Source organism: Clavelina lepadiformis, chromosome 2, assembly GCF_947623445.1.
Source record: "Clavelina lepadiformis chromosome 2, kaClaLepa1.1, whole genome shotgun sequence".
Classification (NCBI taxonomy): Eukaryota; Metazoa; Chordata; class Ascidiacea; order Aplousobranchia; family Clavelinidae; genus Clavelina; species Clavelina lepadiformis.
In genome coordinates this window covers 24471595-24498147 of record NC_135241.1, presented here as the reverse complement: position 1 = coordinate 24498147, position 26553 = coordinate 24471595, and the positions used below count along the sequence as shown (strand labels likewise).

At 34.6% G+C, this 26553-nt stretch overlaps 3 protein-coding genes and 1 long non-coding RNA gene across 9 annotated transcripts; 3 read left to right on the top strand and 1 right to left on the bottom strand.

Moving 5' to 3' along the window:
• Positions 1 to 561: 561 nt before the first annotated feature.
• On the top strand, positions 562 to 8281 carry LOC143445754 (integrator complex subunit 7-like). The gene is made up of 22 exons (XM_076945057.1): positions 562 to 771; positions 1009 to 1138; positions 1216 to 1362; positions 1575 to 1759; positions 1901 to 1971; positions 2129 to 2257; positions 2496 to 2630; positions 2824 to 2929; positions 3029 to 3252; positions 3338 to 3504; positions 3608 to 3719; positions 3942 to 4082; positions 4360 to 4578; positions 5121 to 5327; positions 5512 to 5615; positions 5686 to 5745; positions 6644 to 6725; positions 6895 to 6981; positions 7106 to 7204; positions 7339 to 7581; positions 7735 to 7825; positions 7948 to 8281. The coding sequence occupies exons 1-22, from the start codon at positions 720 to 722 to the stop codon at positions 8097 to 8099; spliced, it is 2943 nt and encodes a 980-aa protein (XP_076801172.1). The 5' UTR covers positions 562 to 719; the 3' UTR covers positions 8100 to 8281.
• Positions 8282 to 8937: 656 nt separating this feature from the next.
• On the top strand, positions 8938 to 19174 carry LOC143445755 (uncharacterized). Of its 2 annotated transcripts, none has more exons than XM_076945060.1 (18): positions 8938 to 8965; positions 9169 to 9534; positions 10672 to 10863; positions 11262 to 11419; positions 11771 to 11903; positions 12216 to 12521; positions 12591 to 12866; positions 13084 to 13128; positions 13389 to 13468; positions 13597 to 13834; positions 14010 to 14054; positions 15774 to 15817; positions 15895 to 15943; positions 16494 to 16540; positions 16617 to 16650; positions 16809 to 16951; positions 17033 to 17117; positions 17259 to 19174. In XM_076945060.1, exons 1-17 carry the CDS (start codon positions 8953 to 8955, stop codon positions 17096 to 17098), a joined length of 2235 nt encoding a protein of 744 aa, XP_076801175.1. In that variant the 5' UTR covers positions 8938 to 8952; the 3' UTR covers positions 17099 to 17117; positions 17259 to 19174. The 2 variants fall into 2 exon arrangements, with proteins under 2 accessions (XP_076801175.1, XP_076801173.1); XM_076945058.1 differs by having other exon boundaries at positions 13084 to 13215; positions 17259 to 19171.
• Positions 19175 to 19717: 543 nt separating this feature from the next.
• LOC143447054 (uncharacterized) lies at positions 19718 to 26379 on the top strand. 5 transcript variants are annotated; one of them, XM_076946977.1, is made up of 15 exons: positions 19718 to 19819; positions 19956 to 20330; positions 20758 to 20949; positions 22032 to 22192; positions 22346 to 22475; positions 22857 to 23162; positions 23233 to 23271; positions 23338 to 23613; positions 23738 to 23863; positions 24084 to 24128; positions 24430 to 24506; positions 24583 to 24637; positions 25324 to 25466; positions 25610 to 25725; positions 25879 to 26373. In XM_076946977.1, the coding sequence occupies exons 1-14, from the start codon at positions 19771 to 19773 to the stop codon at positions 25688 to 25690; spliced, it is 2055 nt and encodes a 684-aa protein (XP_076803092.1). In that variant the 5' UTR covers positions 19718 to 19770; the 3' UTR covers positions 25691 to 25725; positions 25879 to 26373. The 5 variants fall into 5 exon arrangements, 4 of the variants coding, with proteins under 4 accessions (XP_076803092.1, XP_076803093.1, XP_076803094.1 ...); XM_076946978.1 differs by having other exon boundaries at positions 24430 to 24473; positions 25879 to 26371; XR_013114021.1 differs by having other exon boundaries at positions 24430 to 24473; positions 25283 to 25466; positions 25610 to 26379.
• Positions 20117 to 22035, bottom strand: LOC143447056 (uncharacterized). Its single transcript, XR_013114022.1, has 3 exons — positions 21837 to 22035; positions 20728 to 21051; positions 20117 to 20258 (listed from the first exon to the last, which is right to left on the bottom strand). It is a non-coding gene; the product is annotated as an uncharacterized LOC143447056 (long non-coding RNA).
• Positions 26380 to 26553: the final 174 nt, after the last annotated feature.

Here is a 26553-nt window from a genome sequence, read left to right as displayed (position 1 = left end):
AAAGTAACCAAAAGAATGGATGCTATGTTATGAAATGGATTTTGACCATAGTATGTAATGACCAAAAGTTAACCTATCTTAAATTAAATCCTAAATAGCTAAAATCAATTTTTTGCATACTTATTCTCATAAGTCATAGCTGCTTATCTTTAACCTACCGTGATTTGTGATCATAGTTACGTTTGTGTTATGCTCCACGGAAGTTTGTTTATTTCAGCTAATTTTTGTATTTAAATCATAGTTTCAAAAGCTACTGGTCGTATGGCTAAGTTGGAGAAATCAACAGTGGTTTGTTAGGTTGGCTTTCTTGGCCATCTAGTGCAGTAAGATTGCCTTAATCTTTTTGCATGTACCTTCTGTTGGTCTCCTTTCACGATACCCTCCGAAAGCTTGTGCTGGGCTAGAGGCATGTCTGTGGCATAAATGTTTGTCTGTAGCTGCCATGGCAAGACTTATCGCTAACTGGTCGGAGTGATTTATGAGGAGCTCCAACCCAAACTAAAAATATGATGATGTCTATGATTTGATACATCTATATATACATATCTGATTAACAGGTTGCAGATAGTCTAAAACTTAGTAAGCTGTAAACAATTTCTTTCACATAAAATGGTTGTTGTTGTTCTCAAACATTGTCTGGAGTTCACTACTTAGAGTTGTGGACGAAAGTGGGAACTTGTGTATTCACCAATTGCATAACCTTTGATGAGAACTTTCTAATGGATGAGCACCAACAAGATGCAAACTCTGCTCTTATGGAGTTGGACAAAGGTGACCTTCTTAAATTTAAGATTTATCTAATTGTTACTCAGCTTTTTATTGTATGCCGACTTGAACCTGCTGGTAGAAATACCAATCAAGTAATGGCAATCTTCACGCCCACCGTTAGGTGTGGCTCAGCTAATATCTTATATTTATATATAATAGAGATATATTAAAAAAGTTATAGTGACAAGTAAGTTATACTTTGTTTAACTTCCACTTTGCATTAAACTTCTTTCTTACAAGGTTTGCGGACACACAAGGTTTGGGAACAATGTGAAGCGATTGTCAGATTTCCGAGTCTATTTGCGAGATTTCCATTCCCAATTTTAATCAATTCCGCGTTTTTAAAACTTGCTGATGCTTTTCGTACCGGGTAATTAGTTATTAATAGTTAACTTAAAATAACTATAACCACAAAAAACTTACATTTTGTTTATGTCTGTTGCTTAGCAACAACTTTACGAGGATCTGCATCATGAGAGTTGCCCAACAGAGCACAAAGCACTTGGATAAAATCCTCAACATCGATGAGTTTATGAAGCGAATATACACCGTCATCCACAGCAACGACCCATACGCTCGCGCGATAACACTGCGGTTCGTTATTTTGTTTTCAATTTTTTTTCGGTTTTTGTGGCCTACCTTTTGAAATCATACTGTTATGAAGCTTTGGGCCTCCCTTAGCTTCAACACAAGGAAACGAGAGCACATGAACACTATAATATGCTCTCTTGTTCTGCGTTTATCTGGATCATTTTCAATTTTTTGTTTTGCCATACCGGTAATAAACATCATATGTGTCACACCAGGATGTTGGGGAGCGTGGCCTGCATCATCGGTGAGAAGAAGAACGCTCATCACAGCATCCAGCAGGGACTTGATTCTCACGACCGGGTCGAGCAGGATGCCGCCATCTTTGCCACAATCCAGTTCGCTTCCTACTCCAGAGAGTTTGCGTCGAGTATTTGTAACAAAATATCCGCCATGTTACAAGGTGTGGCCTCTCTTGTGTTAGAAGTGTCTGACTCTGATGGGATTATGGTCAATATGCAGACTACATATTTTATTATTATATATATTATTATCAATTTATCTTCAATTTGCAACTGAATTTCAAGTCGTAATTTTGTCGCAGGACTTTCAACTCCACTTGAAATCAAGTTAAAACTGATACCAGTGATGCAGCACATGCACTACACTGTCCAGGTAAGCTTAATCTGCTTGGAAAACTGGTTGCATCATAAAATGTGACTTTGTTGTCGTTGTCATATTTACGGGTTTTCATTTTACCAATTGACATGTATTACTACCTGTTGTGCTTTTGGTGGTGAAACAGTGTGACAAAAGATTTTCTCAATCTCAGATTTCGACTAAGGCAAGAAAAATCCTCCAGGACTTACTGCCCTCCTATCCTGCTCAAGACTTTGTTTTGACGACGTTGAATGTGTTGACTCAACTGGCACTTCATTCATTCATCGACATCCCTAGCCAGGTATGAAGAAAAATATTGAATTTTATCATAGAAATCTGTTAAAAGGAAAATTGTGTTGTCTATGCGAAGGAGACTCACTTCAGAGCGACAATTCCCATTTCACAAAAGTTATTTCTATGTTTGCGAAACAAACGCAATTGTAATGTCACCTTTAAGTTTTCTTGAGTGCAACTTCAATATTTGAAACACTTTCTTGTGTTTTACTATTTGTGGAAATACGTTGTCTCATACACAAAAGGTGGAATTATTGCTTCAATACCTGAGATGCGATCCAAGAGAAGCAGTGAAGATGGATTCTCTCCGAAACCTGAACATCCTTGCAAAGAGTGCTCCTCATCTATGGACAAACCAAGATAGCTCTGCACTCTGCAAGGTTTTACTTTCAAATTCGTTGAAACAGGAGTTCATTTGCCGACGTTATTAACATTAGACTGAGCTCGCTTTCAAAGCTTGTCAGACGACAAAATTCAACCTTAAAGTTTACCTTAAAGCACTGACTGTTCTTTCAAAGTATCAAGAATTATGATTTAAATGTTATTCACACACATTCATATGCTTTGTGTCAGGCCTTTCAACTCTCAACTCTGTCTGTGTCATTGAAACGAGGAATCATTCGTGTTTTGTGCACGCTGTCAGAATCAGGCTACTTAGTGGAAATCAGTATCGAAGAAGGTGAAGCAATGCTTATGTTGTCACACTTAAATGATCTGGTTTGCTTAAACTAGCTAGAAATATGAATTTAACAACGTGATTGATATCAACAAAAAACAGGTGAGCCGCTTCTTAACTTGTGCCGGCAATGCTGCTATGACCTGGACGTGATCCAAGCGGCACTTGCCACTAAGTTGCTTGCGTCAGTGGCGCGGCATGCAACCAGGAACAAGATGCCACACCACGAAGATCTCTGTAATGAAGTTTTAGATGCCATGGAGGCACTTTTGTTTATTCTAGCACCATCTAGTGAGAAGAGCAAGGTCGATCGACGAGCTTTAAAAGTATGAATGTTTTTTTAAACCACTTGATTTATGAATATTGCTAAAACCACAAAAATGGTCATAAGGTTACTAATTTTGTTTGCAGATGATACTTCCTTCGTTTCGACTCGTCTGTGCATTCTCCAAAAGCGCCGATGTTCGTTTAATTAAAGCAATGATAAGTCTCTTGGTTTCCACCAATGACAGAATTTCTCTTCCGAGTGAAACCAGTCAGATTTTGCTGGAGACAATAGCCGGGATTGCTTCTATGAGGTAACAGCACATGTCTTTGTTACATCTGTATTGTTAAATTATGGTATAACAAAAAATGTACGAAAATTCCCTGCAACTAAAAATTGTTTCTTCTCATTCTCAGCCACTCCAGCAGTCTGTTGTCAAATTACAGCTCAAAGTTCCTTTCGTTGATAAAATCTCTTCTTAAGCGGGAGTTAGTCGGAAGTGAGGCAGAAACTCAGCAAGCTGTTGCGGTGAGAGACATGAAAAATGTTTTTATCAAATTGTGGAAATGTTTTCTATCAACTCCTGTTGTGTGATATTGCTGAAAACATTTTGTTGTGGTACGACAGCCACCATGCATGAAATACCCTGTTATAATACACACAGTTTTAACCAATGTATTTTGTGCCCTTTTTCTGTGTATATTGCACAGCGAATACTGTAGAATCGCTTAAAATCAACCTTTTTTTCAGACACTTTTGTGTGTTCTTTTGTTTCTATCCAATCAAGAGAGAGGACAATCATCTCAGCAGAACCAATTGGTTGATCTCGTCCAATTATCTTGCCTCAACCACTGGACAGTCTATAGAATAGCAAGACAAGCTTCTAGAATGGTGAGTTGAAAGTTAATTAGAAGTGTCGGTGATGTGCATTTATCAACCATTTAAATGTTTAAATGCGTCACTCAACTGTTTTGATTGATTGTGGTGAATTGATTGTAAGAAGGAATATTTGTTGTTTGAAACATATTTAACATAACTTTTATTTAATAAAATGGTTTTACATGATTTTGTGGCGCTTATTGCAACTGCTAGGTACGTAAAACTGCAGGGACGTACTGCTAGGTACGTAAAACCTAAAAGGTTTATTGAGAGATTCCTTTGTGTTTAGGGTCAACACGGGACTGCTCACCAGTTATTTTCACACATATTCAATTCCGTCGCATCTGAGCATCATTACTTCTGGCTTGAAGCTCTGGCAAGTTTGTCATTGGCAGAATCGACGATCTGTGCACATTATTCTGGTTCCAAGACCACAGGTAAAGCAGAGAACTGCACACAGCTGTCAAAAGTCATCCAGCATTACCATCAAGCAATGACATCGTTGACAGTAAGTTCTTACCTTTTTATACCTGTTGATGGTTTAGTTCAGGGGTGGCCAACCAGTCAGAGACTAAGAACCTCACTTCTTACTGTGTTAACCGCGAAGGGCCACATCATAAACATTATGACTTATGACACTTTTTCTTATTACGTCATAATACTGCATCAGATATTGTTTCAGTTTCATCATCTTTATTCTGGGTCGAAGTCTGATGTAATCAGTCATTTTTTAGCAAATATCAATTCAACATTAGCCAGTAGAGATTACTTTTCTGTATCATTTGTCTGCCTAAAATGTGCTCTCTTTCGGAGGTTCAATATGAACGAAAGAGTCGCATAATACCGGGCAAAGAGCCGCGGGTTGGCCAGGCCTGGTTTAGTTGATTATTATCTTAAATAGTTCAGTTTAGTTTTAGAGTTGAAATTGTTTTAGTACCATAAAGAATAACTTTAAAACATAACGTTTTCTTTTTTCCTGTCTTCAGGGAGAAATATAAAAGAAATATTACAGAAAAATAATGCGATAAAAAATAACATTTTCCTTTGCAGGCAGCAGTGACACCAAACCATACACTTCACTTTCAATGTACGTACGCCAGGCTGCGTTGTGAAATGCTTCAGGCTCATTCTCAGCTTGTGCACGCTTGCTCACTTGTACGCACGTGTCCTCCTCCTGCTATCTCGTCGGTCACAGTTAACCTGGAGAGCTCGTCAAGCGATTCGCCTTCTACATCCAGCAGCATTTTGCTGACGCAGGTATTTATTTCTTGAGTCACAAATACCTTTAAATCCTTAATATACAGATTATTTCATTGAAAGTTATTATGGAAAATGCTTGTTTGTCGTCTATCTGCCTGTTTGTTTTATCGTCTATAGTTTACAGTTGGTTTATTATGTGACGATTGTTGTCTGGTGTTCACTCATGCATGACTTGCTTTAGATGAAGGCGTGTGCTGATTGGTTTCTTTCTGTTGCCACTGGCTACAGTGAACTTCACATGACCTCTTTTGACTCGGATCCACGAACGCTCATCAATATTAACATGTAAGATGTCTATTGAATTGTACATGCCAAAGTTTAAAGTGTTGATATTTTACGATTTTGTTTTTTGTAGATTGCAACAATCCTGCTCTGTTATGGCCCAAGCAATTGATGTTTTGGTTTTGTCAAGAAGGTATTTTATGTGTTTTACGATCAGATGTTTAGTAAAATAAAGCAGTGTTTGCTAACCGGGGTGCCACGAGATTTCGGACAAAAACAAAGGGTTAAGCAGCGTAATCTTACAGTCACAAAAATTTTTATTATAAAAGCTGCGAAGTTAACCTTTTCAAACCACCGATGCCCAGCTTGCTATTAAGAATTCCGAAAAGAAAAATTAGCACACGATTTATGGAGCCATGGAATTGTATTTGCTGAAAAGTGTTGGGAACCATTGTAGTAGAATAACTTCCTGTTGAAGTATTTGAATTGAATCGTTGAATCCAATGCAGTTGTTAACATGATTACTGTTCTTTATCGCTTGCAAACAGTAATTTAACACATTTATATGGGTCTTTATCACCAACACTGTAACATTCCGAGCTGTGCAACGACAAATGTAGCTTGGGTTAAAATAGTTGACATGTTTTCCCTATACTCAGTATTTATATCAATGCCTAAACTTTCAAATTACCCACATATGTTAAAACTCTGACAGATTTTAAATTTGCTTTGCTGTCTTTTGTGTAAAGAGCTTGTGCCATCTCACGCATAGTTACAAGCATTGAATGTCATATTACAAACTGCATTTGGCTACTGATAAGAAAATTACAGACTATTGTATTAGAGTTGGTATTTTTGTTCTCATGATATTAGGCTAAGGTGACTTTTCAAACATTTATTCGACTATTTAATATGTTTTGATGCTTTTAACTCATAATTTGTCAATGAAATTGAATTGAAACTTTAAGAAGAGTTTTTGCAAACTTACGTAGGAAGATATGCAGTTAAAGGACAATTAATTTTGAATAATTTTTGTTTTAGTGCTTCTAGTTCATATTTAGAAAACATCAAACATTACTTTGCTTGTTTAGCGTTGGGCAGCGGAATGTGGTTTTACAAAATGGTGGTTTAGAAAATCTTCCCCAAAGTGATGATGATGACCATTATACAAAGGTAGGATGAACTTTTTCTCTGTTTGTATCCTTTCTCTCTCTCTCTCTCTCTCACTCACACTCACACTCACACACACATGCACTGGTGTTAAGCAACTTTCAATCGTTTCAACAATCTTGGTCAATTCTGAATTGATATTTTTTTATTACTTATTTTATTATTTTTTTAGGCTGTCAGAAAAGCTTTTGCAAGTGTCCTACTAAAATTGCAAGATGTTTTACGAACAGACAATCCAGCCCAACCTATATCGCATGTCGTGAGTTAATATTTAAGTGAATTACGTACAACTTTCTGCTATTATTATGATCAATGTGCAAGGAAATTTAAAGATTCTATAAAAAGCTTTAAAATCGATTGAAATTGTTTCAATTTGTTTCCAGCAAGCAGATTGCTTGATGCAGTGTTCCTCCATATTACTGTCAGTTCCACATTCCTACCCGAGATATTTCTATCAGAGTCTGCAAACGACAAATATAAAGGTAACACACCAAGGTGGAAAATCAGCGTCAACCTTTGCAAATAGAAGTTAGAGGTTTTCTCGAAACTCAAAATGAGCTCACGTTGTGTGGCGTCCTTTCGAGCATTCATATTTAGAAAACTTTTCACTTTATAGTTGGCGATATCTCCCAACCAACATGCATCAAACGAGCCTGTCTCTGTCGAAATAAACCAGCAACTTGCATTGAAAGTCGAGGGGGTTATTCAACACGAAAATACACAATCACAAGATGGCGCTGCTGCCTCATCATACCAGGACGCAGAAACTTCAGTAAAAGAAAAGTTTCGAAACGTTGCAAAGATCAAGCTTCAGATGAAGAAAACCAAACAGGGGCAATCAAAGATGCAAAATACAAAGGTTTGTCTAAATGGCTTGGAACTTTTTATAAAACTATGGTCAATATACCAAATGCTCAATTTATTATATTTTTGATTTTGAAGTAATAATTCTTTTTTATCTCAAACACAAGTGATCACTTTCACAATTTTCTTTATTTGCAAAATAAAACAGGAAGTGGAAAATGATTGTGATTTGGAGCAGATTGTTGAACCTCACAATGATTATTTCAGTTCTCAATTTCTAGTCAGCTTCCCAGTGCCAGGTGAGTCGTCACTCCAATTTTTTTCTCCTACTACTTTGTTATTGCTTGTTTCTTCGTGGTGAGAAGGATCAGAAAAGTATAATTTTATTCGTGATCATTTTGCATTTGTTTTTTTCTTCTAGGTATTTACAACATAAACATAGACACAAGTGTCAAAGACAGTGATGGAAGTTGGTGGAAGACCGGACCCCAGGAAGTTATTCTCGTGAAAAGTTATGACGATGTGACTCGTTTACAACAACAGACGAACAGATCAAATCATAATCGCCATTAAACTTTGAATATGAACTCTCAATCATAACAAAAATTTTAAATTACATTGTGCACTTTACATGTGTGTGAGACAAATTTGTTTCCCCAAATGCTAATATAACTTAAGCACAACAGTAATATCATGTGTTCGATTTATTTCCTCAAGAAGAAATATTCTTGTCGTGTGGTGTTCATCCACAATTGCATTAATTGTTGCTTTTTTATTATGATGACAATGAATCCATTGACAACAAACAAAACAAAAATAAACCTAAACGTTTTCCACTGATACGTTGTAATTGATACTTAGTGTAGAAGGAAGTTAACCAGTTGGTTAACTGGTCACTGAGAGCAATCAAAACCCACATGAATGACTAAACATAGAACAAACGTCATGGCTGGAGAGTGTGTGATGATTTACTTGTTTCTGACTCAGCTAAATGAGGAAGTAGTTGAGTAGCGCAAGATGGCTTTTACTTTATGCCAAGCAGAAAATTGTTTAAGAAGAAGATAGGTCTTGCATAAGATTGATTAATAGGTATAAAACACTTGAAAGTATGTTTACTACTCTAAAACCAATTGTTACTATAAAGTTTTATTGCAGAAGGAAGCTAGTCAATACATGTTTCATCCAGGCACAGTTCTATAGAAGCGAGGCAGCAATGCCGAGTCAGTTTATAATGTTGTTGTTTTAAAATGTTGCATGACAAAATATCCAGTTGAAAGCATTAAAGTTGTAAGTTCATGAAAATATTCAACTGACATATCAGCATTTTAAGTTGATGTCAAACTATATTTACTAATTAATTTTTTTAGCAAATCTATATTTAAGTAAAATAATTAAGATGAGCATTGGTTTTTTGTTAGGAGTTCTAATGACAATAACAGGTATTATATCATTATTAATACAAGAGATAGCACAACTCTTGTTGGGAAACTTAAGTAACCTGCAGCTAAAATTAAGTCATAAATGAAGTTTGTCTAAAGCCATGTTTGGAAATCAAAAAATTTCAATTTTGTAAATCAATTTTAATTCTATTCTAATTTTAATTCTAACCTTAAAATTATATTTTAATTCTATTTTTTTGCAGACGTATCAGCAACAATCAGCACTGATCCTCCGTATAATCCACTGGCAACCGGTTTCAACAATCTTATCGTAACTGCTCAGTTTCCAACACCAACATCAAATACTGATGCATGTTTTTGGTTCTATGGAGGAGAGCTGGACAGTGGAAGTGGTGCTCAGTTTTATTCAGGAATATTTGGTGGATGTGTTGTTTCATCACCAGGCACATATGACAGCATCACTTGCACTGAACAAACAATTGATGGAACAAATCACACAATAACAACACTGACAATCACTCAACCACTTGTTGCTAGGGATATAAATATCGAAGTTAGATGCATTGTTGCTACCAACACACCAGGTCCTATCAATAGAACAGTGCAAGGTAAGCATGTATCATTAGTATAAACATTTGCATGTATCATTAATTTACTCACATAAATGTATTTATATTTAGATGGCATTCATGGGTTTACTGTAAAGAAACAAAATGAAACAGCATATTTGTTTATTCATGCAAAAATCTGTGAAACGTGTTGGTTATTTACTAGGAACTAACAAATAGAGTTATCATAATTTCAATAATAAAAGGTGCTTAGCTGGTGGATAAATTCTCGTATGAACCAACTTTTAGCAAACCCATGTGGGTCTGTGGGAGCTTCGTCAGGGCAGAGATTCTCTTATTGTAATCTGCCCTGACGAAGCAGACCCACATGGGTTTGCTAAAAGTTGGTTCATACGAGAATTTATTCACCAGCTGAGCACCTTTTGTTATTGAAATAGAGTTATTGTCGATTAATTATAAATGCATGAGTTTACTTCATTGGTTAATTATTGTAACTATCTATCTGAGGATTCTGTAAAGGTCTGAGGGATTCATAAATGGCTTCATTATTTTTTTCTTAAGAATTTTTTTGTTCTTGATCTAGTTATTGGCGTATACATTATTTCCTTAAGATATATTGTGTCTGACAAGCTCGATTTGTGAAATAAACCATTAACCACGTGAAGATTTGTTGAATTATAAAGGAACATTTCATTAAACAGAATTAAATACAAATGAGTATTTTAAATAATAACACCCCTAACCATAGCTAAATTTTGCTTTTGTTGCCAAATGAGATGTACAAAATGGGTTATTTACATTGTATAAAGAATGTTAAACTCATAGTTCATGCACTGTGCCAAATTCCACCTTGAACCAAGAGAGAGCTTGCAACAGAGAATGTGCTGTGACTTAGCAAACTTGTGATACTTAGTGCGGGCATTTTTTCTTGAATACTTTTCAAAACTTGTTAATCTATTTGCTTTCGAAGCTGTTTTTATTATTTATTGAGATGTCGTTAGCTGGCCTTTATCAATATTTTCCTTAAAATTCTTCTGTTGTAACCAATTTTTAAAGAGGCTAGAACGAATAAGAAAACATTCAACAATAAATAATTGTAAATTTGTTTCTGGTTGATTGCGAGTAGGATCAATAGACCTGGCACCTCACACATGTTCTGTTCTGCACACAACACAGAATGCAGCTCCTCACTTCCATATGATGTTATTGTGAATGCAACTTCCAGAATATTCAACTCACCAGGAAAGTTTGCTTGTTCTAACGGAGGAGACTTGTTTTATTCAAATGGCACAATGCTGACATCTAGTGACACTACTTGTCTGGCATCAGCAGAATGGATTGGTCAGGATAATCTGCAATGTTGGACAGGTTTGCAACTGCTAACTGATAATAATGGAAAATCCTTGGCCACAAAGTGTGGCCAAATTTTTATTTTAGTACAATTTGCAATTTTTGTTGTTTTCTGTGAGCTACAAAGTTACTGTGCGTAACATATAGATTAATTGCAGCAATGTATGTATATATGCTATTTGGTAATTAGCTAGTTTCAACTCCATGATTTAGTTATGTAAGTCGGTAGTTGGTAAGGTGAACTTCAGTCGAATTCATGCGCATTAAATTTACGGTTTTTTAGTTTCAGTTGAGTTAGGTCAAGCTGGTGTTTACCTGAATGACAAATGTGTTTACCTGAACTATTCAACATACTTTGCTTGTGTTTTTGCTTTTCTGAATCTATGTTGCTTTAATTAACACTACATTTCACACAGCAACCAATGTAACCCTCGCAAGCAGTTCAATTGATGGCAATAAACTGACTGTGGTTGAAGGAAATGATTTGACTCTGACTTGTAATTACGATGATGTCATTCCTGCTGGAGATACTTCTCGATTCTATATTGGAAGAAATAGCTACACTAGGACACAGGTAAGTTAAAACTTCACAGCTGGAGACAGTTAACAAATTTTTGTTGGGAGGATAACTTCACCAGGACTCAGGTTATTTCATGTTATTAAATGTTTGTTTATTGGTAACTATCTGTTTCCACTCAATATTTACACTTCCAGCTTTGGCTAAGCTGTGCATATGTAATTGCGATGGGTCTGGAGCTTAAGTCTATCTAGGTTTGAAGCTAGAGCTTAGACATTGCTATCAAGGTTTAAAGTTGAGAGAAACATAACTGCTGTTTAATACGTTCTTTTATTAAAATAAATTTCTTTTTTTTTTGAAACACTTTGGCATCAATGCAGTTTTGCATATTTGTGTTTACTTTCAAAGGGATTACCATTCATATTGTCTCCTATACAAAGAAGTGATAACAATAAAATAGTCTCTTGTCAGGCTATTACACCTTATACTGATCTCTATCCTGCAAGTGCAAGATCATCAGAATATACACTGGATGTATTTTGTAAGTGTTTTAACTAATTTTAAATTAAATTTTAAATTAAATTTGAGTTTACACACCTTGGACATTTTGTTGCAAAATTTGTTCGTTTTTGTGTCGGTATTTATTTCGTCAAACGCATTTTAGAAAAAAATCCTTGGGGAAGCTTCGGGATTTCCTAAATTGAATTGTAATTAATTAATCGTAATTGTTAGTCAAATAAATTGTAAATTGAAGTTGTTAGCAAGTAATGAACCAACTTTGATGTGACAAAGTTTCATATGTAGAGTTTTTTTGCAACTTCTTCTATCTCTATGGCATATCTATTTTGAACAGATATCTCATCATCAGTGATAAACAAGATAGAAACATCTCAGTTTGTGATTGAAGCATCAGAAAGCAACTACCTGCTAAGATCAGATCGACAACTCACAATGAATTGCACTCCAAGTGATGCAAACCCACCAGCAACTTGTAGCTGGCAACTGTGCTCAGATTCAAGATGCCAGACACTCACCTCAGATGGTGGTTGTCTTATCACTGTTGATCTTAATGCATCAAGCAATGTCACTTGTGCTGCTGAAAACATAGTTGGCAATGTCACAAGTGCAGAGCAAACTGTTAATGTGGTTCCTGCTGAGAGTGAGTTAATTTTTGAACACAAAAATTTGAATTGTTGAATCGCATGAAAATTTGTTAATGTTTTTCCAGGACAAGTTCAGTTCAATGTCACTGGCAGCAATGTTACAAATGACGGCAGCATCAACTCAACTACTTATCTTGGAGAAAGCATCATGATCTCTTGCAGTGTTTCATATGAAAATGAACTGAACACCACATACCTCATAAAACTACCAAACAACTCAATGATATCTCAGTCTTCAAAGTTATTTTCCTCTTTAACACGTGATGACTCTGGAGATTATATCTGCAGCACAAATGATCAATTTGGAAGCTTCAATGCAGCTATTTACTTAAATGTTATATGTAAGTTTGTATGCAATACATATAAAACATACTTTTGATATAATTAAGTGCAATCCATGTAAAAATGATTCTGGAGTTTGTGACCATAACTTTATTATAATTTTTACAATGTTTCAATTGTTGATGTTTAAATAGTTGCTTTGTTGCATAACAGTGCTGGTGGTAATAAAACTATGGTTTTAAAAACCAAAATGATTTATAAATTGATTCCTTCCAGATGCTCCACAAGAAGATGATGTTACCACCAGTGATGATTGTAATGGTTGGTATGTTGGACAAAGTGGTACAAGTTGTTCTGTTGTGTTTTACTCAAATCCAAGTTCTCAGTTTGTGTCATTGACCAACAATGGTTTGCATAGAGCAGTCGAGAGATTTATAAATTTTAGCAATTTCTGCTACAAGTTTTTAATTTTCAGAACTTTGAATTTCTGTTACATTCGTGTAGATAATCATAACTCATGATAGCAATTTTTTATTTTTAATTCCAGCTGTTTAAATCATTGCTAATTTGTTGTTGCTTAGACCAACCAGTGACGACTGATGGGATGATGACAATAAAATCTAATGGAGATGAACAAACGTTTGAATTTCAGAAAAATGAGGTAATTTATTTGAGTTTTGGCAGAGTCCAAGACTTATTCAGAATATGGATGGAAATGTTATTGGTTGCTATTTGCCTTCTATCTTTAATTCTCCATCTATCCTTAATTCGTGCACTTTTTTCCTGCAGGTGACCAGCTCAGACAATGGAACATACACACTCACTGTGCAATCTTCAAACAAGTATATTTTTCATCATAATGTCCAAATCATCTTCCACATCATAGTTGCTGATGAACCTCCTCCTACTCCTGGACTCTCCATAGGAGCAATCATTGGCATCAGTTGCGGTGTTGCCATCATCTTTATAAGTGTCGCAGCTTATGCAGTATTTAGATGGAGAAGAGGAACTAAGATGGAAAATGAAAGTAAATCAGTTTCATTTATAATCTAAACTTTCCTGATGACATCGTTAATCGTGAAAGTTTGTGTCTTGTGTTAAATAAAAATTGAAAATTTATTTTAATTATTTGTGAGCGCTGTTTAATGTCTAACTGTTGTAAATCTTGTGGTTTTACTTCTCTTGTTGTCACATTATTGCAGGTGGGTCTATTTATACAAATGAACATCACAACCAAATACCACTGGGTGAATACTAAATTAATTGTTTGGCATGTTCGTAAAAATATAATAACCAGCAAAGAAAATTAATAAATAAAATGGTAAAATAAAATATAAAGTATATACAGTATATATATTTATAAAGTATATAAACATAATAAATATAAAGATATATAATATAAATAAAGATATAAAATAGTAAAACAATAACTGACATTGATTAATTTTTAACTAGTTTTTACAAGTTATTGTAGAAAAGTATCACTTTTAATGAATTTCAAAAATAAATTAACACTAGAAGGACGGGGCGCGTCAATTGACGCATTTTCAACCTAAGTGCATCTATAACTTTTAAGTGGTGCATCGCAAAACCGTGATATTTCCTGACTTTTCCCACATTAGTGTTAGGTAACTAACCCATGAATATGAAGTTTTTATTTTACCGGTAGAGATAATTAACGTGGTCACTACCTAGAAGGACGGGGTGCGTCAATTGACGCATTGTTACTTCACAGTACAAAAACCAGTTCTCGCGATAGAGAGCATCGTTTTCTTTCTGCTGATAATTACAGGTTTATCGAATTAGGTCACAGCTGCCAACACAGAGGTGTGACAAACGTGTCGACAAACTATGCAAGTCGACTTTTCCGCAAAACAGAGAAGTTTCGTCACAAGCGCAGCCTAATTTCGGAATTTTTGAAGTTTATCGAAGCGTAAGTGTAGTAAGAGTTTCTTAGTTAGATAAATTAGATGAATTAGATAAATTCGTCGGCTTGGTGGTTGCTCGTGGCGTGATAGGAGGGCACAACTTCCCTGTGAAGAGTTTGTGGGGGAAGTCGTGGGGATGTCCGATGTTTTCCCAAACCATGGCAAGAGACAGGTTTCTGGAGCTCATATACGATTCCTTCGCTTCGATCTGAAGACGGAAAGGCGTAGGAATCTATTGCATGATAAATTTGCACTCACTTAACAACTTTGGAACAGTTTTATATCAAACTGCCAAAAAGCATTCATTCCACAGTGGAAGATAACTGTGGATGAGCAACTATTGCCGTGTAAGGCACGCTGCAAGTTCATCCAATATATGGCCAATAAACCAGACAAGTTTGGTCTAAAGTTCTGGCTGGCAGTTGACGTTGAAAACAAATATTTATTCAACGGTTTTCCTTACGTTGGAAAAGATGACGCAAGGAGCCCCCACGTGAGTGTGCCCACCGACGTTGTACTGAAACTCATGGCTCCGCTTTTTCAAGGAGGTTACAACGTCACTTGCGATAATTTTTTCACCTCACTTGACCTGGCGTTGCGACTTGCGGAAAAGAAGTGCAGCCTCGTAGGGACAATGCGCCAGAACAGGAGAGAAGTCCCGGAAGAGTGCAAGAAGAAAAAGGAGTTGCGTGAAACAGAAGTGTTTAGGCACGAGTGCTTGTATTTTCAATGCGATTGTTTTTGTTAATTAAAATGCACAAAGCGGACATGCGATAGAAGTAGTTTTTTCGGAGCAACAGCACAGTTTTCTCAACAAAAAACGTTAGATTTGCGCCGTTTTGACCTTTTGCGTCAATTGACGCACTCCGTCCTTCTAGGTATACGAAAATTGCCGTCCTTCTAGTGTTAACGTTGCGATATTAGTGTTGTTAGTATTTTACCCGAGTTTTCAATCCTGTTATTTTAAAATAATAACAATGCCAAAATATTGGTATCTTAGTTTATTTTGTTGACAAAAACCATTCTTTATTTTTCCAGATCAACCTGCTTACATTGAAGTTGTTGGAAATGATTCTACCCAAGTATGGAAATGAGTTTAATTTATTACAACCTATCTGCTGTGAACTTAAAACCGTTTTTAAATTGATTTTTACAACAGATGAACTCTCATAACCAAAGCCATTATGAAGTAGTTGGTCCAGCTCAAGGTAACTTTATGTATTTGCTTTGATTGAATAGTTTTAAGTGATAGTAAATCTTTTGTTTTTTTAAAAGTACTCATGTAAGTGGTCAAACTTAATAAAACTCAAGACTATTTAATATGTGTATATTTAACCAATTCAATTATAGCTACTGCACTGTTGCAACCTTCACAATTAAAACACAATACAAAATAGTAGCAGTTTACTTGTGGTCAAAATAAGTTACATGATAAGGCTAATTCTGACGTAATAGACCAGTACTCATATCAATCAGTGATACTAACGTGAATCAAAATATGAAAATTTGATGAACACTTTTGATTTTAATTGAATCAAATAAAGCTTTTTTTTCTGTGGGCCAAATTACCTTGTAAACCTTACATGCAAAAATTGCTCTCGCGGCTTCTGATCTAGTGAAAAGCAAAAGGAAGTTTTTAATTGTAAGCTGAATGGTAACTTGTCGTAAATTAATGAGGTTAAAATCCGTTTTGGTTATTGAGTTTTGGTTCGTGAATAAATGACTTATGATCTGAACTCTGTTTTCATAATTTTGCAGATGACAATGGATATCTTGTTGTTAATGGAAACACATCTGGTGACGTGGTAATAAGTCAATTACTTCATTTTATATTACACGTAGCTGCACTGCTTTGAAATTACGTTGATTTTAATTTTTCAGACAAAGGAAACGTCGAATTTTCAACCGGAAACTGGTATATTATCATGTTAATATTTTAGACGTGTTAGATTTAATGCAATTACAATACAGTGGCACAAATGTTCAGTTTTCACTTGAATAATACATGTTTACATTAATACAGATTGTAAGTAATTTGCCAAGGTCTACTCAATTGTGCAATTTAATATACAGACAATGCAGGTTACGTTGTCTTGAATGGAAGACACGATGCTGAGTCGAACAATCAAGGAAATGAATCAAGTAGTTCCAAAAGATATGAGAATATCGATGGTGCTTATGATGATGTCATCACTGCTCCACATCCTCATACAGAAGTGAGGCTGGATAAATTGAGTTTCTAGAACAAAAAAATAAATGAAAACTGTCGTAAAAACTATATTTTTAATTGCGTTTAGTTTCACAATGGTCAACCACGGAATGAATCAAAACCATATGAAAATATTGAACATCATGACGTTTGATGTACGTCAAGACGTACAGGTGTGTAAGAATAACATAATTTCTTTCATAAATTTGCACTAATGTATGTATCTTAATTATATTTATTGTCGAGTCTACTTTTATATTATGCTGCCTTTTGTTCTCACCAATACGTAGTGGTTTTACTTGTTTGTTTTTTAGCAATGAACAATTCGATTAAAGAAAACCTGTGGCGGTTTAGGTTGAAGCCAGCCTTTGATAGCGAGTGTTTTTGGATACTTTTTAATCAACCCATTCTTTTTACTTGTTCTACATATCCAACACACCTTCTTTTTCATATTGTTGCACACTTTTATCGAAACGATGTCGTTCAAATAACGCCATTCGTTTAACAGCATGCATTCATTGTATTGTTGTATTAACTGTGGTACTTTCTGTGACCTTTTGCGACTTTATTCTGGTCTTTTCCATATATCATGTAACTTTATTACTGATGTATTTTCTGTTTATTAGAAATTATGCACAACTTCTGTAACAAGAAATTAATTATTGTAATTAGTTATAATATATCATCAATCAAGCCACTTTTCAATAATATTTTATCACTGTTGGAATACTAATAAACAAAAGCACCATCACATAAATTCCAGTCATGATGACATGTTGACGTCATGACGCTGAAACACCAGATGTGCAACGATTCCCTCTTTCTGGGCCCTCATATGAGTTTATTGTAAACACTGAAAATATTAATCACAATTTCACCACGGTTATTAAAAACTTTGGACAGCCAATACAATAAAATTCATATATTTCAAATGATATTGAATAAATCTTTATTCACGCGCGACTTAACTCAAGAATGATTGCTCACCGCTCGAGCCCCAGATACCGAGCTTAAGTTTGTAATCGTTTCGGTGGAGCCACGTTTTTATATTTGCTTCTTTTGCAAATTTTTTATATCGCCAAAATTTGGAACTATTCATCAGAACTGTTGAACAGGAGCGAGTGTCGTTCAATACCTTGCTCAAGAGAATCACAACAACAACGCATCTGAGAATCGAACTAGACGCCCTAACTGCTCCGCCACCGACCTGACAAATAAAATGGTCACTGATTTTGAACATGATAAACATTGTTTTGTCTTTATTTTAATAATGGCGTCAGATGTAGGTATGTAACTTTATTGCACAAAACTTATGTAATGGTGTTTTTTATAATGTGTGCATGACTTACACGCGCGATGGTGATAGAAAGGGATTAGTTAAGCTTAGTTGAACAAGGTATATAACGTTTAGCATGGCTTGCATGTATAGCAAACATACGATTACTTCTCATACTTTTAAATATGCAAACACTCCACAAACAGGTTTTGGAAAAAACCGTTCACTCAACACCCATTAAAGTTATTATAGATGTTTACAATACTCTTTCTAGCATCTTGCCAACACCGCCACTGACGACCTAATTCTCAAGGATTTGTCGAATTTGGGATAAGCGGTAGGCCAGGTCACATAAAACGTGAAGTGTTGATTTCCATAAAAAAATGCGCGCTGTTAGCTGCTTCAAATCTGTCTATCGCTGTTCGTGTAAAATGACATCACGCATGAACTTTTTTCTTGTATTTTGGGCCAAGCTTGAAGTAATAAACTATTTACAAGTTTAATTATTAGTTTTTAAACGGTACTTTCACCAAGGCAAGCTCAATAACTGGGCTTAAGCGATGAGAAATCATGGCCGGGGTTAAATCGGTCAAAGACTTTCCTCAGTGCGAGGCTAAAAGTTATACCACCGTACCATGCATTACCAAGTCAAGTTGGTCATGTTCAACATGTCTCAATCTTAAAGAAAACCAAGTCACAAATTTACGACACGGTTAGCATTTAATTTAACCGATTTAAATACATAAACAATCATGTTTGTGGATCAGTTTTGTAGTTTTCATACAACTGTTATCGCAATTAAGTCAGTTTATATCGGTATGATTCGTTCTGTTTTACCCAGTATACAATATGTCAATGCACGTATATTCATTGTATATGATGAATCTCCGCAGTTATTGAGGCAATTTGCTAATATACATACAGTACCACTGTGTAACGACAATGTATTAACAATGAACAATCAAGCATCTGTGAATAAGTTCCTATTGTAGATTTGGTTACATGGCATCCCTTTAAAGAGCTTTGCTTACTAGGTCCTACATTTATTTCCTTGAGTGTGTGAGTAAGTCTTGGTAAGTTAACATCGGAGATAGTTTTTATAAACGTTCAAAGATAAAACCTTCATGTTACCGTTATCATCATAAAGCATGCTATTAAAGATCACGCAGACGTAGTTTAAGGAAAATAACTTTTCTCTATCGGTACAGTACGAGTTGCTTTGTTATCGAAATTAAACGTAGCGAAAACAAATCAGTCGATAAATTGATAGGTTAGTTCCTGGATGCTTTTAAAGCTTGTATTCATGACGTCATGTAAAACGAAACATAATGACTTAATAGGAAATTGCGTGTGCAATGATTAAACTTTTGAAAGTTTATTATTGAAGCAAGGTGATAAATAGGCCTGAACAAAATCGAAAATCAAGTTGATCATAAATATTTGAAGTGTTTTGTTTAATAACCTTTCTGAGACATTAAAGTTTCATTTCCAGTTCCATTTCAAACCATAGGCACAATTTTTTATATGACGTTTTGTATTTAAAAACAAAAATGAAAGTAAGCAATAGGTTTTTGCTTGTTCTGCTACTGACCGTAACAGGTATTGTTTGGTTGTAATAAAACTGTTATAAAATATGGTAATTCAAATAAAACAACAGCTAAACTTTGGTATAGCTAACCAATAAACAAGTTTTGGTAGAAGATGAACAGTTATAATGAAAAGCATTAATTTCTAGATATTCTACGAGCAACATCAACAGCAATCAGCACTGATCCTCCGTACGATCCACTGGCAACTGGTTTCAACAATCTCATTGTAACTGCCCAGTTCCCAGCACCAACATCAAATACTGATTCATGTGCTTGGTATTACGGAGGAGAGCTGGATAGTGAAGGACGCGCTCTGTTTTACTCAGGTTTCACTAAAGGCTGTTCACCTCCAGATCCAGGCACATACGACAGCATCACTTGCACTGAACAAACAACTGATGGAAGGAACCACATCGTAACAATACTGACTATCACTCAACCATTGCATTCTGGTGAAAGAAATATTGAAGTGAGATGTTCTTTTGCTACAACTCCAGGCCCTATTTCTAGAACAGTACAAGGTAAGTTTTTTATATTGGTGTACTTTTTACATAGTTGGTGCAACTTAAATTAACTAATTATAAATTTATATACAACAGCAGAAGATTGTAGAGATTTTAATTGTTTAGTTTAAACTATGCAATAGCGAAGCATAAAACCAGGCATGGTATGATTTTAAAAGATAGAAATAGGAATAAATAACCATAAATTTGTCAAATATTTAATATTAATTTTGTCATTGAGTACTAGAGAATGCATTTCCCATTACCCAGAAGGTAAATCATTGTTTCACAACCAGAATGTTTTTTTTATCATCGATCCTAATTCTGTTACATTGTGATGCAAAATACCTTTGAGAAAAAATCAGCTTAAACTATTATTAGTTAACAATGAAACATTGCTTATGTGGTCACTCACTCAATCGTTGTTGCTTATTTTTGTTGACAGACTGCAACTCTTCACTTCCATATGACGTCATAATGGATGCATCTTCCAGAGTATTTAACTCTCCAGGATACTTTGTTTGTTCCAATGGAGGAGAACTAGTTTATTCATATGGTGAAAAGGTGACATCTGAAGATACCATTTGTCTGGCTTCAGCAAAATGGAGTGGCCAGGACAATCTGCAATGTTGGACAGGTTTGTATAGTACAGCATCCAGTATAATAATAGGTGAGGAGATATGGTAGCTTGTCGTTGTAGCTGAAATCCATCTTTGAAACCCAGTAGTCGGTGTTAATCCTAAAAAAACATCAACAACATTCAATTTGAGAGAACTGGCAATAAAATGAAAGCAAACACGAGGGTGCAGTGGTACACAGCAGGTTACTTTTAAAGTGGTAATTCATAGTATTAGTAAACAGAAGTACAATGCGATTAGATTTTTTTAAATATAAAGGCCTTATTCAAAAGCTTGCCGCCTCACTTTTACTTCACATCGACAATTTTCAACCAAGTGTCCGTCAAAGTTTGAAATATTCGTTTAAAAATTTTATGATTGGCAGTGTTTGTGTATTTTTACTTTGTAAAAGTGGTTTTCTAACATTTTTACTTGCGAAAGCGTTGAACGTTATTAAACTAGGAATTAAGTGTCAAGACACACCGTAAGTTTAGGTATTGCAAAATGCAGTACATTGTTCAAAGTACTAAGTGCTCGACATAATGCGGCTTTGTAATTTGCAGTGAGACATTGCATTTAAATCAAAAACAATGAGCCCAATTGAACATTACCGTAATGTTTGCGTCTGTCTCATACATTATATTCTATTGCATAATAACTTCCTATTGTGGCTCATCCTATTGTTTCGCATTAGGCGTTAAAATGATGACGATTTAGATCTAATGTACTCCTGTTTCCCTTCAGTATATGGTTACATAGTTTAGAAGTGCTGGCCTTAAAACAGTTTGCAGATGAGCAACAAAATATCTACGTCAATGATGACTCAACCAACACGTTGCTGATGAAACATCTCAAACTTGCTTACATCATTGTATGGTTGTAAATGCTAACGATAAAACTTGAAAACCTGAGTCGTTCTTTGCACATAACATGATCAGTGCCATTCTTGGTGTTTCAACGGGAGTGATGGTTCTTACAGAAATCATGGATTTCCTGAGGAACTTGTGACTGGATATGGCCTTAATGACCAACCCTAGTTTAATGATGAAGTACATTTTAATTTATGCAAATTATTCTAACTGTTGAATTGTATTTTATCCAGCACCCAATGTAACCCTTGCAAGCAGCTCAATTGAAGGCGGCAATCAACTGACTGTGGTTGAAGGAAATGATTTGACTCTGACTTGTGATTACAATGACGTCATTCCTTCAGGAAGTATTTCGCGGTTTTATTTTGGAGAGAATAGCTTCACTAGGATAAAAGTTAGTCTTTCTCGCTTTGTGATCACAATTATTCTGTTACTCATAACTGCTGCAGTAATTTTTATTCATGCTTTTACCTGCCTTTAACCACTGGGTACATAAAAAGAAACTACAACAAAAACTATCACATTGGCAATTACATTTTACTCACAGGGAGAACCATTCGCGTTACCAGCACAAAGAAGCGACGACAGCAAGATAGTCTCGTGCCAGGCTGTTTCTCCTTACACTGATCTTTATCCTGCAAGTGGAAAATCACCAGAATATGAACTGGATGTGTTATGTGAGTTTAAAGACGTACTTTTCAAGTGTTTATCACACATTTTTTTAAATAAATTTTCAAGATTGTCAAAATTTTTTTAATGAAGGTGTTATTTGCAAAAAATTTTTGGTATAATTTTGTCTTAAACTTTAATGATGCAAGCATTTTTTAATGAAGGCTAATGAATTTTTCTGCCTTTCTTGTGGTGTATTATTGTTGTTTCTAATGTCTTCAACGTCAGCATAGTTTTTCATCCCCCACAATTATGGTGAAAAATAAAATAAATGAATGAATGAATATGTTTACATAAGCAATATTTTAATAGTAATATTTTAGTATTGTGTTTTATATGTTTTGGCATAACGTTTATCTTTATGTTTGATATAACTTGTATTTTACCAGATATTTCATCATCAGTGACTAACAAGATAGAAACATCCCAGTATGTGATTGAAGCATCAGAAAGCAACTACCTGCTAAGATCAGATCAACAACTCACAATGAATTGCACTCCAAGTGATGCAAACCCACCAGCAACTTGTAGCTGGCAACTGTGCTCAGATTCAAGTTGCCAAACACTCACCTCAGATGGTGGTTGTCTTATCACTGTTGATCTCAATGCATCAAGCACTGTGACTTGTGCTGCTGAAAACATAGTTGGCAATGTCACAAGTGCAGAGCAAAGTATTGATGTGGTTCCTGTTGAAAGTGAGTTAATTTTTTAACACAAAAATTGAAATTGTTGAAACGCATGAAACTTTGTTATTGTTTTTTCCAGGAAAAGTTCAGTTCAATGTCACTGGCAGCAAAGTTGAAAGTGAGCTAAAAAAGTGCATGTCCGTGTGATTTAAATTAAAAATGTAACTTATGATTTTTCCTACAGGACAACTTCAGTTCAATGTCACTGGCAGCAATGTTGTAAATAATGGCAATGCAAAATTTGTAATCCCTTATGGAGAAAGCATCTTGATGTCGTGCAGCATTTCATACCAAGATCAACTGAACACCACATACAACTTGAAATTACCAAACAACACTAACATACCACAGTCTTCAATACAGTTTTCCACTGTACCAAATTTTTACGATCAAGATTATGTCTGCAATACAAATGACCAATTTGGAAACTTCAGTTCAACAGTTTACCTAATTTTTTTCAGTAAGTATGTACAAAACTTACAATATTTGGAAAGAGGAAAATGTATGACGTGTAATGTACTAATTGTGTAATTTCTAAACAAGGATTCTTTTTCAAAAAATATTTCAATGATTTTTACATACAGTAATTGATCCGATACACTTTGGTGCGATCATTGGAATTTCTTGCGTTGTCGCTATTATCATTATAATAAGTGTAGCAGCCTTTGTAGTATTTAGACGAAGAAAAGGACTTCAGAAAAGAAGTAGGAGTAAGTTGCATTTACCTAAAATTTTAACTCGCTTGTTGATATCATATGTGCGCTTTTTTATCTAGATGTGATGTCTAAGATGTGCTGTGTCATTGCACTCTGTATGCGGTGCTTGGTTTATTTTTAATTTAAAAAGAAAATAAAATGTAAAAAAATCATAAAATTTTTTACATAACATGTCATAAACATTTTGACACATTGCTTGATTATTGTACTGTAGATGATACCACCAGTGAAAGCAGGGACAACATTCAAATACCTGTTGGTAAGTTTTCATGCGAAATGATATGTGCAGTGAGTGATTATAGTAATGCCACTTGGTTAAATGTTGAAAACGTTAAATTTATAATCAAAAAGTAATGTTACAATAAGGTAGCTTTACTTTACTTTACTTTACTTTACTCACTCTTAACTGTTCCTGTCCCTTTACAAAAGTCCTAACGTACAGTGAAAAATCCTTAGTATTGCACATTTCAGTGCAAACTAAATACACAATTACTTTTAAAATTGATATTTATGACATTATTGAAAAGCAACGAATGACAAACAATTACGGTTGTTTTTAGATCAACCTGGTTACATTGAATCACCTGGAAATGATTTTACCAAAGTGAATGAAAAATATTTTAAAGTTGATGGTTTTGTGCGTGCTAGTGGTTCATATTAAATGATTTGAAATTAATCTATTTCTAAGTTAAAGATAGTATGTTTTACTGCAGAAAAACTCCGATACTAATAATAAAAAACAACATGAAGTAATTGTACCGGCAAAAGGTAGGTCTACTGAATAAATTTTGTTAAGAATAATACATTTAGAGAGTTCACTTGTTTCATTGTATAAAATAATTTTTACGTTTTTGATAATATTAAGCTAATAATTGTCATCTTTCAAAAATGAAGAACAAGCAATTTTAGTTTAAACAAAACAGATCATAGTTTAGTAATAAGTAAGCAGCTTAATGAGTTTAACTTTCTTCTTTGTAAGATACTGTACAGGAAATAACTTTTGTTTTTTATGGTTAATTTGTTGCTGAAAAAAGAAGTTTATCTATAGTCAAAGAGCATAATAAACGGAATGATTTTGAATGATTAGTTAGAGGAATTGATGCAGCATAATGTATTTGCGTTGACAAAAAGATTTTGATGACTTGTAATGACTCATTCAATAATTTGTCATTAATAATGTTCTTGTGGTGCAAACGGCAAATTTTGTTGAAGCTACTCTAAGTTTAACTTTCATCCGCCAGATTGTAAACTTTGTGGATTGCAGCTGGATTACAGTGGATTTAGCCTACAGGATAACAAACATTAACTGTTGGCGATAATTTCATAAACACTAATTTTTAAAAACAAAATTTTAATCAGTTGTTTTCATTAATAGCGCTTTTCAATTTCAAAAAGGCTTTGTTTTTAAATTAGCTGCTTTTGGAGCAAATTCACTAAATTTCTTTGACGTGCAGATGATGGAGATTATGTTGTCATGTCGAAGCTAACCAATGCCAAGTCAAACAATGAAGAAGTTGGAGTAACTAGTACTGAAAGTTATGAGAATATTGAAGGTGCTTATGAAGAAGTCATCAATACCTCAAAGACTCATATTGAGGTCAGAGAAAATATTTACGACTAATTAATTGAAGTGACAAGGAATAACAAGTAAATGGAAACTAAAATGAAGTAAAAACCGTATTTTAAGTTAAAAAGTAATAATAAAAATACGTTAGTAAATTTTTAGTTAATTGCTTTTAGGATCTTAGTCATGGACCATCAAATGGCTCAAAAATATATGAAAATGAAGAAGGTCCTCATCAAGAAATTAAAAACTTGTGAATTTTTTGGTTTATAAGTTCTTGCAAAGTTGCAAGGTCCGAATATGAACTTAATGCGATATTTTAGTACTATTCAAGGTTTTAATATTGCTGTTATTTGCTTGGGTGTTAGATTGTCTTACTCCAGATCTTACTATACAATTTTTTTATGTTCTCTTAGCTAGTTTTAGCTAATCACGTTTTTTATAGCTGACATCATATGGATTGCCTCACCAATATTCAGAAACCCCTAGAAAATTTTAATGGCCCAAGTTAGAAGACACTATTTAAATATAATCTATTTATATACTTTTGTGTTAATGCTTCTTTACGCTCTACATTTTGAAATGTATGAGATAATAATCATGGCAAAGTAAAGCCACAATAAGCACAGCTTCCTACTTTTGCTCAAAACTTTAAGAACATTTCGATTAAAATGTAATTAATAGTAAGTCTCTTACTTACATTTTGTTTAATTTGTTTCTTTAGCATATTATGTGTTTATTTATTTATTTGATGTTGAGCATTCAACTACAAACGTATTGATCATCGTTTCGTGTGCAAGTCTTCTGTTGTTATAACACAGTTGTAGTGCGTAGTTTGCGTTCTAAGATTAGAAGCTTTGCTCCAAAGTTTGTATTGACAGCGCCAACCGTTAAAGTTTGCTTGACTTGAGAGGTCGGTGTTCTAATCATCACACTAAAGAGCTTCTTATCAATTAATAATAATAGAATTATAGTACGTCGTGTTTTGGGCTAACATAGATCATTGAATATGTGATCAGACTGATCACTGTTCTTTAAGCAAACAACGAAAAATAAAAATCATGAAAACCTAACAGAATAACAAAAATTTCTTACCAAACCCGCAATTAGAAGAAGTTAT